The sequence below is a fragment of the Cuculus canorus genome, chromosome 2 (assembly GCF_017976375.1).
Source record: "Cuculus canorus isolate bCucCan1 chromosome 2, bCucCan1.pri, whole genome shotgun sequence".
Taxonomy (NCBI): domain Eukaryota; kingdom Metazoa; phylum Chordata; class Aves; order Cuculiformes; family Cuculidae; genus Cuculus; species Cuculus canorus.
The window spans coordinates 9,840,368-9,857,058 of NC_071402.1; the positions used below are offsets into that span (position 1 = coordinate 9,840,368).

Consider the following 16,691-nt stretch of genomic DNA (forward strand, 5'->3'; position numbering starts at 1 on the left):
CGTAGATCTGAAATCTGCTATAAGATAAGTATACCACTTGAGCAAAAGTCTCTATAAAGATCTAAACAAAGAAGATTAAATATCAATAAAAACTAGAACCAGTTAGGATCTGAGCCAAGATCCAGATCTGGATTTACTTCAGAACCAATGCACCTCAAGTGGGAACTCACTTGCACATGCAGGTCTTCCGCCACTTATTCGTGTCCCTGGCACCTCTTCTCCATTTTCAAAGACGCACCAGCAGCTCTCTTGATCCTGGCTGCACTGCACAGGTGAGAAAGTCATGTTGTCCTCTTCACATTGTGGGGTGTAGCCTTTGCCAGCTTCTCGCAAACCAGTTTTAGACTTCAGCATATTACAGAAACTAGGACCTGTAAAGACAGAAATTCATTGCAAGACACAGAAGACAACAAATTGCCCTAAAGATTCTAACAGCAGTGCTTTCAGTCTCTTATTAGAAAAAAGAAATATGAGTGATCATGAAACCATAAATAAATTGAATCATTATAGAAAAGGGGAATTTTTCTTCCCCTAGAAAAATGCCATTTTTCTAAAGATTGAAGTGCAAGTTACATGGTTTTGTATCAATAAAATAGTTGAAAAAACACTGATAATTATTTTGCATTTACATATTTTTTGTAATTTGATAGCGTATCATTTAAATGTCAATATTTAATATTTTTAAATAAAATTAATCTTTTAGTAAGAATTTTTGATTAAGATAGTTTTAAATATAATAACAAGATCATTTACATTTTAAAATAGTCAAACTGTCCTAGTTTCATGCCTTCAAAACTGGGAAAAATACACCAACCAAAAAAATGTTAAAAATATTAAATATATGTTCTTCCCCAAACAGGGACATGAGTGTGCAGAACAACACCCTGACAAGCAGACCTGAAAAGTTCAATCCAAACTCGAGGCTAAGCTAGTTCTTACTAATTTTGTTCCTCTGCAAGCGTCAGAGTAAGCTGGTAAACCTGTGTAACAAACTATTACACAACTAGTTCCTTCATGAACATGCAGTTAGTTGTCACTCATCAGGCCCATTGCACATCTTCATAGACTTCTATTCATAGACTTCATAGCCTATGTATAAGAAAAAGAAAGCAGACTTGCTGGGTCAGATGGAAATACTGTCCAACTCACTATCCTCTCCTAAGGAATTATTACTCTGTGTTACAGATGTTCCGGGAGGTTTGCCTGCAGCCAGCCCATTATTCTCCCAAATCTTCTTTGGAAGATGAAAACAGAACGTCACTAGCTAAAGAACTGAAGAAACAAGCGCAGCAGAACGGTAGGCTCTTGGGCTGCCTGTACTGCTCAGAAGAGCACAGTCAGTGCACATGGGTGTGCCAACTCCTACGAGCAGGGATTCTTCAACTTTTTGGATCAACCATCTCTAGCGAGACCTCAACATTTCTCTGTCTTTATGTGAAGATAATGCAAAGGTAATATAGAGTGAATTGCATTCCATGGAGCAGTTGTTGACCTTTTAAAAGGGATTCACTAACTGCACGTGGCCCAAGTCTCACCCTTCAGGATTTACTGCCTTAGAAAACTCATCTACAAGCCTGAACAATTTTCTATGGTGGTAAGAAAGAGAAGGTTAAAAAAATCCATAGAAGCTTGTTTATCAGTTTGTCTAGACTGGCATATTTCTGGCATTATGAAAGTAAAGGATAACTATTTTCAGATATCCTTTAAAAGTCAATGTGCTTGTATATACATATCACTGAGGAATCAAACTGCAAGCCATCTGTGTTTCCCAGGCATCACTCTAAAAAGGAAAATACATATGCCTCAAAGCAAAAGACATTTCCACTAGCATCACAGGCTGCAGGTAAAGGATTACTCACACTCAGGATTGCCATCCAAATCTGTGCTGCCACGCTGAAATACTTCTCCTGACACAGGATCTACACACCAAATATCTCCGTCCGATCTCTGTAGCACAGCATATTCTCCTGTCTACAAAGAATCAATGACATGTCATTGCAGAGCAATGTATATTAATGCAGACATGCCACAACCCACACCCCAAAGGTTGGTTAAAATATTCTTACATTTACATTTGTCCATTAATATCACACATTGAAAGTAAACACAAAATATTAAAATACAATCTACTTAATTTCATACACAGACCAAGCCCCAAGAGAAATAGTATGCAGACTGAAAGCCCAGTAAGATAAAGTTCTGGTGTAATCTTGGTTTGAAATGTCTGTTTCTTGCCAGTCTCAGAGCTCTATCCTGCTCACTGCCATGTTTTGAGAGCATCACGGATCCTATTTTGGGATACCTGCATCTTCCTCCCTCTCACCCTGACATTCTCCCACAGCTGCGAAAGACTGAACACCCCAAATGTCAGTCAATTAAATCATCCCTTTTAGGCACAGACCTGTGAAAGGACTAGGCAGAGCCACCCTGTAGGAGGGAAGCGTAGGCAGGGACAGACCTTTCTATTCCCAAGTCTTCATTTGAAACTATTTAAATTCTGCCTTCTGCAAGGCAATGCCCACTGCTAGTTCTGTCTCACCCTTCTCTTTCAGGTTAATCAGAAGGCGGAAGGGATGCTTAAGGAGCGCAGACTGAAACTGTAGGTGCCTGTGGCATGATATAAGCAAAACTGGGGAGGTTTTGATTCTTCCTCCCTCATGCCAAATCACCTCAAGGCAGTAGGGAACAAATAGATCAGTCGTAGAGGCATCCAGCTTTGAACCAATCTGTCTCCAGCTGGAAAGTAAGGCATTGGTTCGAGATCGCTGACATGATGTCTGGCCTGTAAGAGAGAAAACATACATGTATGTTAAAATAAAGTCAAGTTCTCAAACCCAAGCTAGAACTCCTTTGCAGATCTCCATTAGGCTCTGCTACAGCCTCAGGCAGGGAATGCCTGATGGGTGATTGATAACCACAGAATCACAGGATGGTTAAGGCTGGAAGGGACCTCTGGTCACATCTGGTTGGACATCTGGTCCAATCCCCCTGTTCACGCAGGGCCAACACCAGTAGATGGTCCGTTCTCAAATCATGCAAGCCAAATTCACATATGGTGAAATTAAATAAATTAGCAAAAGCAACCATAAAATTCCTTTTCCTTTTCTTGCAATGATTGGAAATAAGCTTTGCTTCATGCATATCATATACCAGAATTTTCAATAGATATCAAAATCTGTAAGAACAGATCAAGACAAATATTTAAGAAGAAAAACCAACTGACATTTGGGAAGTTCTGCTGAGCGCGAGACCAAGGAATCCATGACATAACGTCCTCTCTCATCCACGCACCAGCAATGACCTGACCAAGGAAGAAAAGCAGCTTCAGTTCAGACATGGTACTGCAGTATGCTTTGCTGTGTATGGGGAAGACTTTCATCCTCAGCAGCACTGTTGGAAGCGGTAAGTAAATCTAAGTCACAGTTAATTCTGCTACATAAGTAGAACACATCTGAGAGCAGGTGCAAGAATGGAAATGCAGGAACTCTGTTGAGACTCTGGTATTGGAGCCCTATCCTTCAATGTATTATCTACTCCAAGCAATTTGGTATCATCCATAGACTTGCTGAGAGTGCACTCACCTCATTATTCTGTTTTTTAATTAAGCTATTAAGCAACACCAGCCCCTGAACTGAGCCCTGAAGAACACTACTAATGGCAAGGAACAGATTTGTGAGCCCAAATGAGCTGCTACTTGAGTCGCTCACTCCAGTCAATTTTCCACCTACCTTATAGAATAATTTCTCTCCAGTTTGGCTACAAAAACACACATTTTCCATCTTTTTTTAGAGTTCTGCTTAGTTTTTCTTTGTTCAGACAGCCCAGAGTATCTTGATAGCAACTGCTCACCTGTGCTTTCATAGCACTGGATTGGGTCCCAGTTTCCCAGACCATCACACTGTGGGATGTAAGGGAGGAATCCCAGCTGTGTTGTTTCCCCAGCGGAATGTTTTGAAGTAAAGTGACTCCGCCAGTAAAAATGCAAGACTACAAAAGTAAAAGAAAGATATTAGTGACCAATCTAAGAAGAGATAATTTAAGTGCGTGTGTGTAAACACCTGATCGTTCCCTGCACTTTCAAGGGAAAGTAACAAATGCCGCAAGTACATCAAGGGTGGTTGGTGTCCAGATCTTATATGCATGTTCTCATACATATAAGGCAACTGACATTAGCCCTTGGGTTTCCAGGTTAATTACACCCATTAATGATACTTGCTGTCTTGCACCTGTTTTTCAAAGTTGAATTTGACATAGGATACTCTTGCACAGATTCTGAGGTTTAATTCATTTAATTAAGTTCTCAACTCTGTTCCACCTACCTGACTGTGCAGCCAGCTGGAGAGCATAGTTACCACCCGATAATAACTTTTCAGAGACCACCACCTCCATCTCATAGGGCCGAGCAGAACGTAGGAGGTCATCATCTGTGAGCTGTATTCCCTTTGCCATCAAGAAGCTTTCTCCAAAAGGGAAGTGGGAACTATTCGATGCTAGGATGAGCTGCTCTGCCTCCTCCATAAACTTCACAGCTTCCTGCTTAATACCTTCACACATACCAGGACCTGTAGAATCAGAAGGTATTTTAGTACCTTTCATCTAAATCCAATAAAGATTTGCATGTGAAAACTAGCTGGTCTTTCAATTAGCATCTTCTGTTTCCTCCTTCCGTTGCTTGTTAATTGCTTAACAAAGCTGTTTTTAATTGCTTGACAAAGCAAGCAAACAAGATTCATCAGCTCTTAGCTATATAACCACAAGAGTAAAAGAGTACTGGGAATCATCCAAATATTCTCCAAGTCTTAGGCCAAAGGCCTGATGATTTTATGTTACCTCCATCTCATTAGTTACAAATGGAATTAATACGTCTTTACAGAACTATCCCACATAAAAAAAATGGACAATCGGAAAAGTGAGTAAGAAAGGAAATAGAAGGATGATCCTTTCAGTCCAGAGTGGAAGCTGACACTGTCCCCTCCATACACCTACTCTCTCAGACATGCCAGTTCAACACAGTGGACTAGCTCAGTGAAAGATACTCTACTAAAATAACTCTGCTACACTCCTTCACCCTCTTTATTCTCCACTTGCCCACAGGATTGGCATTCCTAGCAGTTTTTGCCCATTTAGAAGTTTGTCATTGATTGTTCTGTCTCTTCCTTCCAGAAGAAAAACCACTGTGTCATGAGAATGGTTTTAGTGACTACATTCATAACACAGGTCATTTGCTGAAGTAACCCCCAAGAGGGCCTAACAGCTTTGGTGGAGATGTCTAGACAAAAGACTTACCAAACATCAGTGCTGGCCTCACTCTTCTCCTAGAGCTTTCTGGGAGATGCATATTACTTTTGACAGTGTGAGAAACAGTACAGAAAATTCCTCTTGCCTCATTTTTAGGCATTTTTTAAAATCAGTTACATCACAATACGATCATGAATTTTCCATACAATTCTTCACACACTGTTTCTAACTTCCTAACGTCCTTTGCTGCCTGGCTAAGTATCTTCTGCAAAAGCATTATATGTCCAAATTCCAAATTATAAAATCTACACAAACTTGATATGGAACTTTAGTCCTTCTTATTCCCAAAGCTGAGAGACCACTTATTTACCAAAAATTAGTTATCCTACGCCTGGTGGCCAGTGACAACGGCAGTATTGATGACCTTTCCACTGAGTAATTTTCTCCTGTCTCCCAACAACTGAAAGGACTTTCTTCTTGTGGCGTAAAAGTAAAGACATACTGGTACTTAGGTACCAGAAATTATTACTTACATGCTGGGATGTGGTTTACTTTTGCCTTTGTTCCTTGCAGCTCCTCTCCTTTGCTATTAACACACCAACAATCACGAAGTTCAAAGTGGCTTAATGGAGCACTGAAATCAGTGTATGGTCCTGGGTAATAAGTCAACTGCTCATTCAAAAGCTGCCAGAATGTATACGGATCCAGTAAAATATTTTCAGATGCATAAGTCACATTTCCTTCCAGCACTTCAGGTGGGAGATCAGTGAAGGAGGAATATGTGGTCAACGTTGGGAAGACATTCTGGTGCCCAGCCTCGTACAAAGCTTTAATAAAAGTTGAAAAGCCTTTGGAAGATGCCTCTTTATACCCAATTATGATGTTTAATAGATTAGCAACTGGCAGAGGTTTGCCTTCATTGTTCTCTGCAATCCACCTTTCATACCACTCAAAGGCCTGCTCCATAGGGCCACTGCACTGCACCTGCCTCCAGGCACCGTCAGCATTACACTGCGGGAGGTAAATGCTGGAGAGCTGAGACAGAGCACTCGGATCTGACAGCAGGAGTTTCACAGCCTTTAGAAACTCCTGACCAGCTGTTATTTGGCAAGCACTTGGGCCTGGGGAAAGAAAAACATGCGCAGCACATCTTATGAATGCATGAAGATATACAATACCTGCTACCCGCCTAGTACTATAGACATCGTTACTAAAACTTGATATATTATTCCAGTACTAACAACAACGTTTCTGGCCTGTTATTAAGAGGCCCAGTGCCCTTCGGTTCCTCTGCTGAACTAGAGTAAGTTTCCCAAAGGTGTGTGGGCACAGAAAGATGCACATAATGATGCGTTTTAAAAACATCTGAGCACATGAATTCCACATAGTTCCCAATGAAGGCCATAAGGTTCATGATATCACTGAATGCCTTCCTGAATCTTTTCACGTCAACTAGGTATTTTCAAATGCACTTGATTATCTAGCTGTTAATTCTTATTCCACCAATCTCTGCCAAAGCAATCATCTGAATAGTAGGATAATATTGATTTTATTTCCCCTTGGACCTAACCAGAATTTTAAAATTTTGTGGCATTCTCTTCCTATTCTATACCAAACATTACAGTTGAATATAAAAGATACTGTCCTTCAAATATGCTAGAGTGAGTTCGTTTTGGAAGTCTCTTTTTGCCATTTCCAGAGCTAAATTTCATTTTGCCACCAAGCAGTTCTAGAAACATAGCAAAACATAGGAGCTCATCTCTTTTTTAGTACTAGAGAATTATGAACCTCTTTTTGATTGCACTACAGATAGGTTGCTAGATATAAATTGACTACCAGCTCAAATCATTGCAAGCCCCACTTTGTGATTCCCCCCTATTTCTGCAAACTGCTATTCAAAGGAGCTCCCTGACTATGTACCACTATCTTCTGTTGGATACTCTGCTACTCCTTCCAAAATGAGAAGCAGTCCCTTCTCCAGGTCTGTTCTCCCTGTTCATGTGCCATTTTCAATTCACAGAATCTTGAAAGACAAACATTCCTAGCCTATGTGCTTCCCTCTTTCTTTGTATTACATTATTAGAAGGGCAGAAGAGGCACTTTATGGTCTGTATAAATTTTCAATCCCAGGTCATTTTTCACTCACCTTTTTGGCCTGACTGCATGACCATTATGAGAAATCTATTAGCCTTTGAATCTCTCTCCTATGTATGGACTCCCTTGACATCCTACCCAGTTAAGGATATATTCTTGAGCTAAAAGACTAAAGATGTTTATGGCTAAAGGCACTGGAGCTCTTCAGTTCTCAGGACAAGGAGGAGCTGGTGACTGTGCCCAGGTGACTTAATCCTGGAAGCAAAATTTTTTTTTTCACTTGGTATGGCTCACACTAAGGTACACTGATGTCCCAGGTCTTCTGGGCATCATGGATGTCACACATTAGCAACACACAAAAGTAAAACAGATGCCAATGACATACTCATCAACAAGGTGAGACCTCAGGCTCCTTTGTTTTAAGTGTGCCTACTCTAACCCACTGAAGGAGGAGGGGACAATTTTTAAGATGCAGGATATCCAAGTTTACATGCACTGTATTACTCACTGTTCCCCTGCAGCTGACTCACTTATTAGGGAACAATATTATTGTTTGTATACAGCATCTATACATTTCCAGATATAATTAAATACAAAGAACCAGTCATGAAATTGCAACACAATAAGGAAGCATCTTTTCATTCCTCGTCTCTAGAACTTACATTGCCTCGGCTTTCCAGCTTTCCCCCTTATTCCTGGAATAGTCTTGCCATTCAAATCCACACAGAAGCAATTCACCCCATAACACTGAAGTGGCAGAAAGTCTCCGCTATCAGTACAAGAGGGAATAAAAAGATCTGATCCCGCAGGCAGGCTTTGCTTCAAGTTTTGCAGGTTTCTTCTTTGCTTCTCACAGTCAGTGGGACACCTTGGATGTTTGCCTTGAACTCTTGAGCCTGGAACCTCCTTACCTGAAGTGTCCAAACACCAGCACTCTCCTGCATAGCACTGAACTTCTTCATACCTCCCCTCTTTAGTGCACGTTGGAACAAACAGGTCTCTTGGCTCCTCACCACAGTCTCCAGATCCCAATGCTAGTTTCACTACTTCACCTAAATCTTCAGCAACACTTTGGGGGACAGAAATCACTTGCTGAAGAAAAGTAAAAAACTCTGGTAGTTCCAGAACAGAGGAAAGGAACTTCATCATATTCTGATTGTCCTGTAGAGTTACTGTGCGGCCAAAACTACCTACAAGTGGTTTATTCAAAACAGAGCTCCCCTTCGATACCTCCAATGAAAATGCCCCATCTGCCACAACTTCCTGTGGGAAAAACTGGCCAATGGTGTATTTCCCACTAGTGCCAAGTGCCCCAGTGAAGTTAAACTGAATCAAATTCTTCAAGAACCTTCCTCCAAAGAGATTTTCTTGGAAACGCTTTGGATTGGCAGTAAATTGCAGTGCCAGTTGAGCCAGTTCCCTTGATGGGAACATCCCTGTAATGGCTTCACTAAGGAGGGTTTCTAGCCCAGGAATCTGGCTGACATATGGGCTTTGTGAAACTGGGGATGATAATCCAGACTCCAGAAACAGCTCCTTGAAGGAGGGAGAGCAAGGTCTTGAAAAGCCAGCTATTTTCTCTGTCTGCATATCTGGCTTGGAAAACAAATTGGGCTGACTGAAGTACCCAGCAGGGCCATAGAAGATCCTTGATAATGCCCTTCGTCTCTCAGAGATGCACATTTGTTCTTCACCTAGACAAAGATTAAAAAAAAAAAAAAAAAAAAAAAAAGATAAATTAAATTTTGGAACTTCCAAAACAATCTCAGCACAAGTTACATAAAAGTATAGTTTAACCTGTCTCTAGTTCTTCAACTACACATCATGCACATTGATAAGGAAATCTGAACTGCTGTTGAATATGGTCTATAAATAAAATCCTCCAGTTAAGATGCAAAGGGAAAGGAAACTTTCCTTCACCACATCTGATTTGTCTGCTTTGTTGCCCATTTCTGATTCAGTCGTTCCCCAATGTAAATTCTCATTCCTCTTGTTATGGCTGAAAGAACAAATTAAGTCTTTTCCAAATATCTTAACACTCTGGTAGGGCGCCAGCTTCTAATATAAACTGCCAATGATACAGGTGCAATACATGAACCTAAGAAAGAGAAATAGACTGCAGAAAAACAGAAAACTATTTTAACCAGTGCTCACTAATGAGTAATTTATGGAGGCTTCCTACCTAGACCTTCAGTTTCATAGTTCATTAGAAAAGAGCTGAAAATACATTTTTAAAATTAGCAGTACTAGGACCAGATGGCATTCACAAATGAGCTCTCAATGCAAAATATACAAAATTTCAACAAAAATAGTCAAATGTCAGGGTACTGAGGGTACCAACAGTGGCTCTAGGCACATCCTGGGCCATACTATGTCATAGGTGTGTCTGCATCCATCTCTCTCTGTATACAGCAGACAACAATGGCTCCAAGTTGGGATGCAAGACATGACTGAAGAAGGACGTCTGAAAATGTCATCTTAAGGCTCAGAAGACATCAAAAAAGGAAAGACTTAGTGTGTTTAAAGACACTGAGAACAAAATAGACAATTATTATTCAGTATTTCTCACTGTACAAGAATTAGAATAGTCCAGAAGTAAAGCACATCATTACAGTCATCAATTTTATCACCAGAGGATGCTAGGAAAGATAAAAATTTAAAGAGCATTTAGGCAAATCCTTGGAACACAACTCCATAGAGGAGTGCTGAACAAAATGACCCAGGTTCAGCCTCCAGTCTGGGGCCTCCCTAGCCAGCAGACAACAGGGACAACATATGCAACTTATATGCATTTCCAATATTTCCCATGCTTTATATCTAAGCACCACTGCTGTCTCTGTAGGGAAGAGGATGGCAGGTAAACAGCTTTGATTTACTCCAGAATGCCCTCCCTCGGGCTCCCTTCACCATCCCCATTTATTCCACTTACAAGCAATATGATAAAGCAGTTGAGAATCCTGTTAACTGCAAAGATAAAAGCTGGAAATTTTAAAAGCTGCTAAAATAGATTAGCAAGTAATTTGAGGCTCTGTGATCAGCAGCTTCCTCAAGCCTTCCTTCACACTCATGACCTGTTCCATAGCTCCTGGCAGGGGCTCAGGGTCCTTCACAGTGGTCTCTTTATAAATGCATTTGCTGTAGGATGGGCCCTTCTGTTTTCAGTGTTTGTTCTTGGTAAGAGGGATGAAGATCATTCCTCTGGGGAACAATAATTGTGTAAGCCATAATCCCACAGGTATGCTAATACGAAGCAAATGTAGGATCACTGACTTTAAACGCTCTCCCATCCTACCCACTGTTGAATCAAATCAAAGCAGAGTGAGAAAGAATAAACTGAAAAGCACTGCTGAGGTAAATTTACCGTCAAGGTCTGAAAAGAAGCACGTCCCTGCCAGCACTGCCTGGTGCCCCAAGTGATGCGAGTACTCAACATGCTACCCACACCTAATCTCTGCCTCCTCCAGCATTCACACTGCTGAGCGTGAGTGGAAGATATTAAAGAGAAATAAAGAGCAGAACAAGAGACAAACTCATGGCATGCCAACTATATCCTTATGAAATACTTTCTCAGGAGTTAGTCTGCAGAATTTTTTCCCTGCTTAAATTTCCTGAGTCCACCAATAAAAGTTGCAAGCAGCCTCAAGTCATTGCCTCCCCCCTCCCAGAAAAAAAAAAAACCAAACTCATCAGGAGGGGTCAAAGAAAAGTACGTTCAAAGAGAAGACCAGTCCCAACATATGGCGAGGACTCTCAGGTTCCCCTGCAATATCCTTGGTGATCAGCCTTGAAGGCATGCTAACATTTTCATTTCACAATAAGCCTGCCTGTGCCCAGAGCGCTCTGAGCACTTGGAGTCGTAACACCCAGGGAAGGATCCTCCCTCTCTATCTGCCTGGTAAGACCCTATCCCACAGACAAAGCAATTCCCTTTCCTGAAGGCAGACCCTGCATTAAGACCCTGTGCCCCAGCCCTCCAGCACAATCCTGAATATTTGAGTAGCATGCTTGAGAGTGAAGGGTTTTAACTTTCCTCCTCCCTTCTAGCCCTTTGACATTTTTACTGTCATTTCCATTTGAGGCACTGATTTGATGGTGTATTCTCAACAAAAATCTCTCAAAGCCCAAACCCATACACCTTCCTAAATTTGGGGTGGCTTTTTCACTGCATTTGGCAACTTTCATGGCCAAATATGCAGTGACATGGTGAAAAAATAGTGCTCAGAATGAGAGATGCTTTAGGAATTCCACATTTCACCAAGAGAGGAGGTAAAACCGCAAACCCTCGATGGCTTCCTTTAATTAATCCAGATATTTCGACTTAACACTCCAGCTCCTGGAGTCGAAGGACAAATATCATAGCTGCAAAGGAAAGCCTTGCGGTATGCAAAACTAAAAGGCTAAGGAAAGTTCATAAAGGAAAATAAAAGCAATACTATATTTAATAATTCATTATAATATGGCTTTCAATCTCATGGAAGTTTTTGTATCTCACTATTTGAACATTGGTATCTGTCAAAGACAGGAAGGAAACTGGTCCTTCAGGTTTCTTTCTAAAGACAAAATTTCCACAACGGATGAAGTGTTTGGAGAAGTGAACAGACCTGGCTTTAATTTGAACACTACAGGTTTGGGGAAGAGTGGCTGGAAAGCTGCCTGGCAGAGAAGGACCTGGGGTGTTGTTTCACAGCTGGCTGAATGGGAGGCAGCAGCAAATGGCCAAGAAGGCCAGTGGCAACCTGATCCAATTCCAAAATAGCTTGGCCAGCAGGACCGGGAAAGTGACTGTGCCCCTGTACATGGCATCGGTGAGGCCGCCTCTCAAATAGTGTGTTCATTTTGGAGTCACTCACTACAAGATGGACATTGCAGTACTGTAGCATGTCCAGAGAAGGGGAAGGAAGCTGCTGAAGGGGCTGGAGAATAAATCTTATGAGACAAGGCTGAAGGAACTGGGGTTGTTTAGCCCAGAGAAAAGAAGGCTGAGGAGAGAGACCTTATCACTGTCTTCAGCCACCTGAAGGAAGGTTGTAGCAAGGCAGATGCTGGTCTCTTCTCCCAAGTAGCTAGTGATAGGACAAGAGGAAATGTCCTCAAGTTGCACCAGGGGAGGTTCAGATTACATATCATGAAAAATGTCTTCACCAAAAGGGTTGTCAGGCATCAGAACAGGCTGCCCAGGAAAGTGTTTTAGTTACCATCATTGGAGATATTTAAAAGATAGGTATATGAGGTTCCCAGGGTATGGTTTATAGTAGGACTCCGTGATCTCAAAGGTCTTTTCCAACCAAACAATTCTATGATTAAATGATTCTATGAAGCGTACACGGATCTAACAAGACAATACTGCTTGTCAGCTCCTTTTCCCTTCCTGTATCTCCCACAGACCGAGGTTGCCCTCTTGCAGACACCAGCTGAGGGAAATCCCGAAGGAGAACGGCTGGCATTTGCACCATGCTTTGACACTTACCGCCAAATTATTGCCCTCAACTCTCTTTGATTTTTCCAAGAAAAATTAAAGCAATGCACACATACTGGAGCAAGTAAGTGAACACAACATATGTGCTTGTTTTTCTTTTTCCAAACATACCACATGCTGGGGGTTGTCTTCGTCCCTTTGTGCCCTGGACCTCTTGCCCTTTGGTGTCCACACACCAGCACTGTCCTCCCTGCTGACACTGCACTGGCGTGTAGCCCCCATCAGGATCACAAGACGGCACATAGTCATGCTGGTAACGCAGGGCTGCGTATCGCTCAACCTCACACTTTGAGGGGCCTGGAAGAAAAACAGTATGCACTGAAGCAAAGAGGGAAATAGTAAAAGTTTCAGAGCCATCTCTGCTTGATCCCATTGCTTGTCTATTTGGAAGGAAAAAAAAAAGTTTAAAAAAAAAAAAAAAGTTTTAATTTCCTGACAGTGAAACTTCAAGTACCAGAATAAAACGCAGATCTTCATCATCTCTTCCCCTGGAGATCTGGCCCCAGGTTTTTTTCTGCTGTAGGTAGTCATTTCTAAACACAAAACTGAAAGTAAAACCTCAGTATGTTTTTCATCCTTAGTCGCAGGTGTGCAGGGCAGCACCCTCCGGGCTGGAGGCTAAGTGAGCTCTGGCCATTATCAAAGCCGGTCAACTGACATACATGTGCAGATGGGAGACTGAGACGAAGGCAAACATCAGTGTTTCAAAAGAGAATGAGGCATTGCTCTGCAAGAGGATCTGCACCTGACTATGATGATTTGGTCTGGGACCACCCAGTTTCATATTTCCCCCTGCAGGGACTTGAAGAACCTCATTCTGTCAAACTGGCCTTAATGGCAGAGCAGCCAAAACTTCACAAATAAAAGCTTCTGATTTATGTCCCAGTACTAGACCCCACCTTTCCAACAGAAATGTTGCTTGCTTATATAAACCTGAAATCCTACAGTCTAAATATTTCTCAGCTTCCAGAGCTTTCTTGCTACACTCGGCTATGAGGGTGAGACAGCCAGAGCATCACATCAGAGCAGACTGCTCATTAAGGAAGTCTGACAACTTTCCTAATGTGTACACCTTCAGGTGGTGGTGTGAGATGTCAGTAAGTCACTAGAGCCACTCTCAGCAACTGATGAACGTGGCCACATCTCCATCTTGTGGCTGTTACAGCTTCGTCTTTGCTGACAGCTGCTGCATGCCCAGCTACAGTCAGAGCTTATTGTACAACACTGTGGAGCGGAAGGGGCAAGATGCTTTCCAGAATCCCCAGAATGATCAGCTTGTCAGAGAAATAGAAGAACTGCATGACTACGTGGCCAGAAGGCACATCACTATCTGTTCAATAACTCTCGTGATGCAACTCCTTAGTGAGGGTCAGATGGCAACGTCAGAGGAATTTTGATGGGAGGATGAAGTATCACATGAGGGGATTCAATTCTCTTGGGCTCTGGTGTAGCAGAGAGGAGGAGGTATTCGACCTCCTGTCCCATAGAGTTTACTGCCCGTAGGCAGAGAAATTCTTTCTTCATTTGACTGCCCTGACTGGAGAGGGGATGGACCCACGGGCACATCTAGAAGTTCAGCATTGCTGGCTAAGAGACTAAAAACTCTTGTACAGCCTCCTGGGGATCAAGTGTGTTGTGGCCAATGTAAGATCCTTCCTATTTCTAAATGTACCACCATAAATTAGGGAGCATTTTCTCAGGCTTTAATTTAATCAATCATCAGATTCATCTCCATAATCTCAAGGCAAGAGATAGAGAACTCATGGGCTTTCCACTAAAGTGAATGCATGGGGAAGTGTTCATCAGAAGACATGTACAAACTGCTGGTAAGAACGTACAGTACAGAGTTTAAAAGTCAGCTGCAATTCAAGGACCTTGATTCTTGCACTGAGACTGTGATATTATATGCTTTAGTGCAAGAGACTCCTAGAACAAATCCCCCAAACAGCACCTGTCACATATAATCTCCAAAATTGTCATCTTATTCACAAGGCATCACCTGGGGTGTACTTACATCTGAACTTGCCAGAAGTTGCTAGCTGAATTCCCAGAAACCGCCTCTGCAGGATCCGATATATGCTGGTCTCTGTGAATGTGCGAGCAGGCTCCAGTGCAGAGAAAATTGTGTCATAAACTTCATCAAGCAGAAGTTCCAAGCCTAGGAAAGAGAGACTTTTAACATAAAGCCTGGTTTCTAAAACAGAAGTCACCTTTCTTACACTGTAGTAGCAGAATTGGAAGTCTATCAGGCAAAACAAAGGCAGGGTATCAGTAAAATCTAAGGGAGGGTAGATTTAGACTGGATATAAAGAAGAAATATTTTACAGTGAGGGGTAGGGAAACACTGGAACATTTGCCCAGGGACGTAGTGGAGGCCCAAACCCTGGGAACAGTCAAGGTCAGGTTGGATGGAGCTCTGAGCAACCTGATCTAGTTAAAGATATCCCTGCTCCTGCAAGGGCGTTGAACTAGATAACCTGTAAACGTGCCTTCCAATCCAAAGCATTCTATGATTCCATAATAAAAGAAAACCAGTCCTCTAAACAGGCCAAACACTGACACTGCATAACCACAAGGGACTTCTCCATACAACCCACAGGTCAGTGCCCAGTCCTTCATTTTAAGCCTCGACATCTACCAAAATAAGCAGGAGAAACAGTGACTGGTCATGTGCTGTGGTTTTGTTGGGTTTCATTTGCAGCAGAACAACCAATGTTTTGGACAATCAGTGTTTCCAAAAAACAATTCCTAGTTATCTTGGCTGTTTACCTTAAGTAAATAAAATATGTTCAATAGTTTCTTTGAGTGTGCAAATCTTTTTGGGGACTTCTCGCCCTTTTGGGGATTAAATGCTGAAGTTCTCATTTACCATCTAATTTTCAAGCTACAATGCTTTGCATTTTTCTGAGATTTTTTTTTTAAGTCACACCATCTAAAGAAAAGGACACGGAAGTTCTAAGCCTCCTCATTCCTTTTTCTTGGGAAAAAACATTCTTTCTTCTAAAGAGCTTCATCAATATGCCTGAAAGGGATCCTGAGGATATTAAAGTAGAGGAAGGATCATCTGATGTTCCTGCCTATGACAGAAGGGATAGACCAGGTGATTTTTAAAGGCCTCTCCCAACTCAACCCATTCCATGATTTTACCTGATCAAGAAGAATATATAATAGTTCAGTCTGCAGGCCCTTTATGTTCTCCTGCATTTGCTAATTTGCCTTCATAAATACAACACAACTTTCTAGTGTGGGCAAGGGTTGGACTTTCAGAAATCCTATTGCGCCATCCCAAAAAAGGACAGGATTAGCTTCTGGGCAGCAACTCCACTTGCTGCTGACTGAGCTCTAGCCTTTCCCCTGGGCACTACACTGGTCACAGTGCTCTTACCCCTTGTAAGAATGAAATCGAAGACTCAAATGAATCTTAAGACTAACACTGTGTCCTTTCCCTCGGAATTCAAAGCCACTCAAAGGATCAGTACTTACCAGTGTCTGCTAACTCTCTCCCCAGGCTGTCCACACAGTAACAGTACCCAGACACCTCCGGGAACCTCTCCTGCAAGGAGCTGAACGTTTGGAAAACTTCTGGGAGCCTGGAAAGAAAAGCAGCCTCCTGTGAAGAGCCTGGGAAGACATGCTGACAGCAAAAAAAATAGCATTTGTGTTTCCCTCCTGAATTTGTATGGCAAGGAAGTCTGTGCAGAACAAAGCCATTAGAAAAATTGTTGGTTGCTTTGTTGCAACAGACTCTGATATGACCCAAATCAGTGTTTCAGCAGGATAACATCTCTTAAATGCCATTTTTAAGCAAATACAGGACAATAAGATTTCCCTTCAGACAGATTTCTGACCCTTCCTAAGCAGGTACTTGGCATCTAACACTCGT

At 42.0% G+C, this 16,691-nt stretch overlaps 1 protein-coding gene across 1 annotated transcript in view; it reads right to left on the reverse strand.

Moving 5' to 3' along the window:
- TG (thyroglobulin) overlaps positions 1 to 16,691 on the reverse strand; it is a 156,279-nt gene that overhangs the window by 132,051 nt on the left and 7,537 nt on the right. Inside the window, exons 6-16 of the mRNA XM_054060798.1 lie at positions 16,292 to 16,398; positions 14,823 to 14,966; positions 12,920 to 13,105; positions 7,995 to 9,026; positions 5,772 to 6,359; positions 4,320 to 4,562; positions 3,850 to 3,987; positions 3,224 to 3,301; positions 2,670 to 2,782; positions 1,860 to 1,971; positions 171 to 371 (exon numbers count right to left, since the gene is read on the reverse strand). Coding sequence (XP_053916773.1) covers positions 171 to 371; positions 1,860 to 1,971; positions 2,670 to 2,782; positions 3,224 to 3,301; positions 3,850 to 3,987; positions 4,320 to 4,562; positions 5,772 to 6,359; positions 7,995 to 9,026; positions 12,920 to 13,105; positions 14,823 to 14,966; positions 16,292 to 16,398 — 2,942 coding nt within the window. The remainder of the gene's footprint in view (positions 1 to 170; positions 372 to 1,859; positions 1,972 to 2,669; positions 2,783 to 3,223; positions 3,302 to 3,849; positions 3,988 to 4,319; positions 4,563 to 5,771; positions 6,360 to 7,994; positions 9,027 to 12,919; positions 13,106 to 14,822; positions 14,967 to 16,291; positions 16,399 to 16,691) is intronic.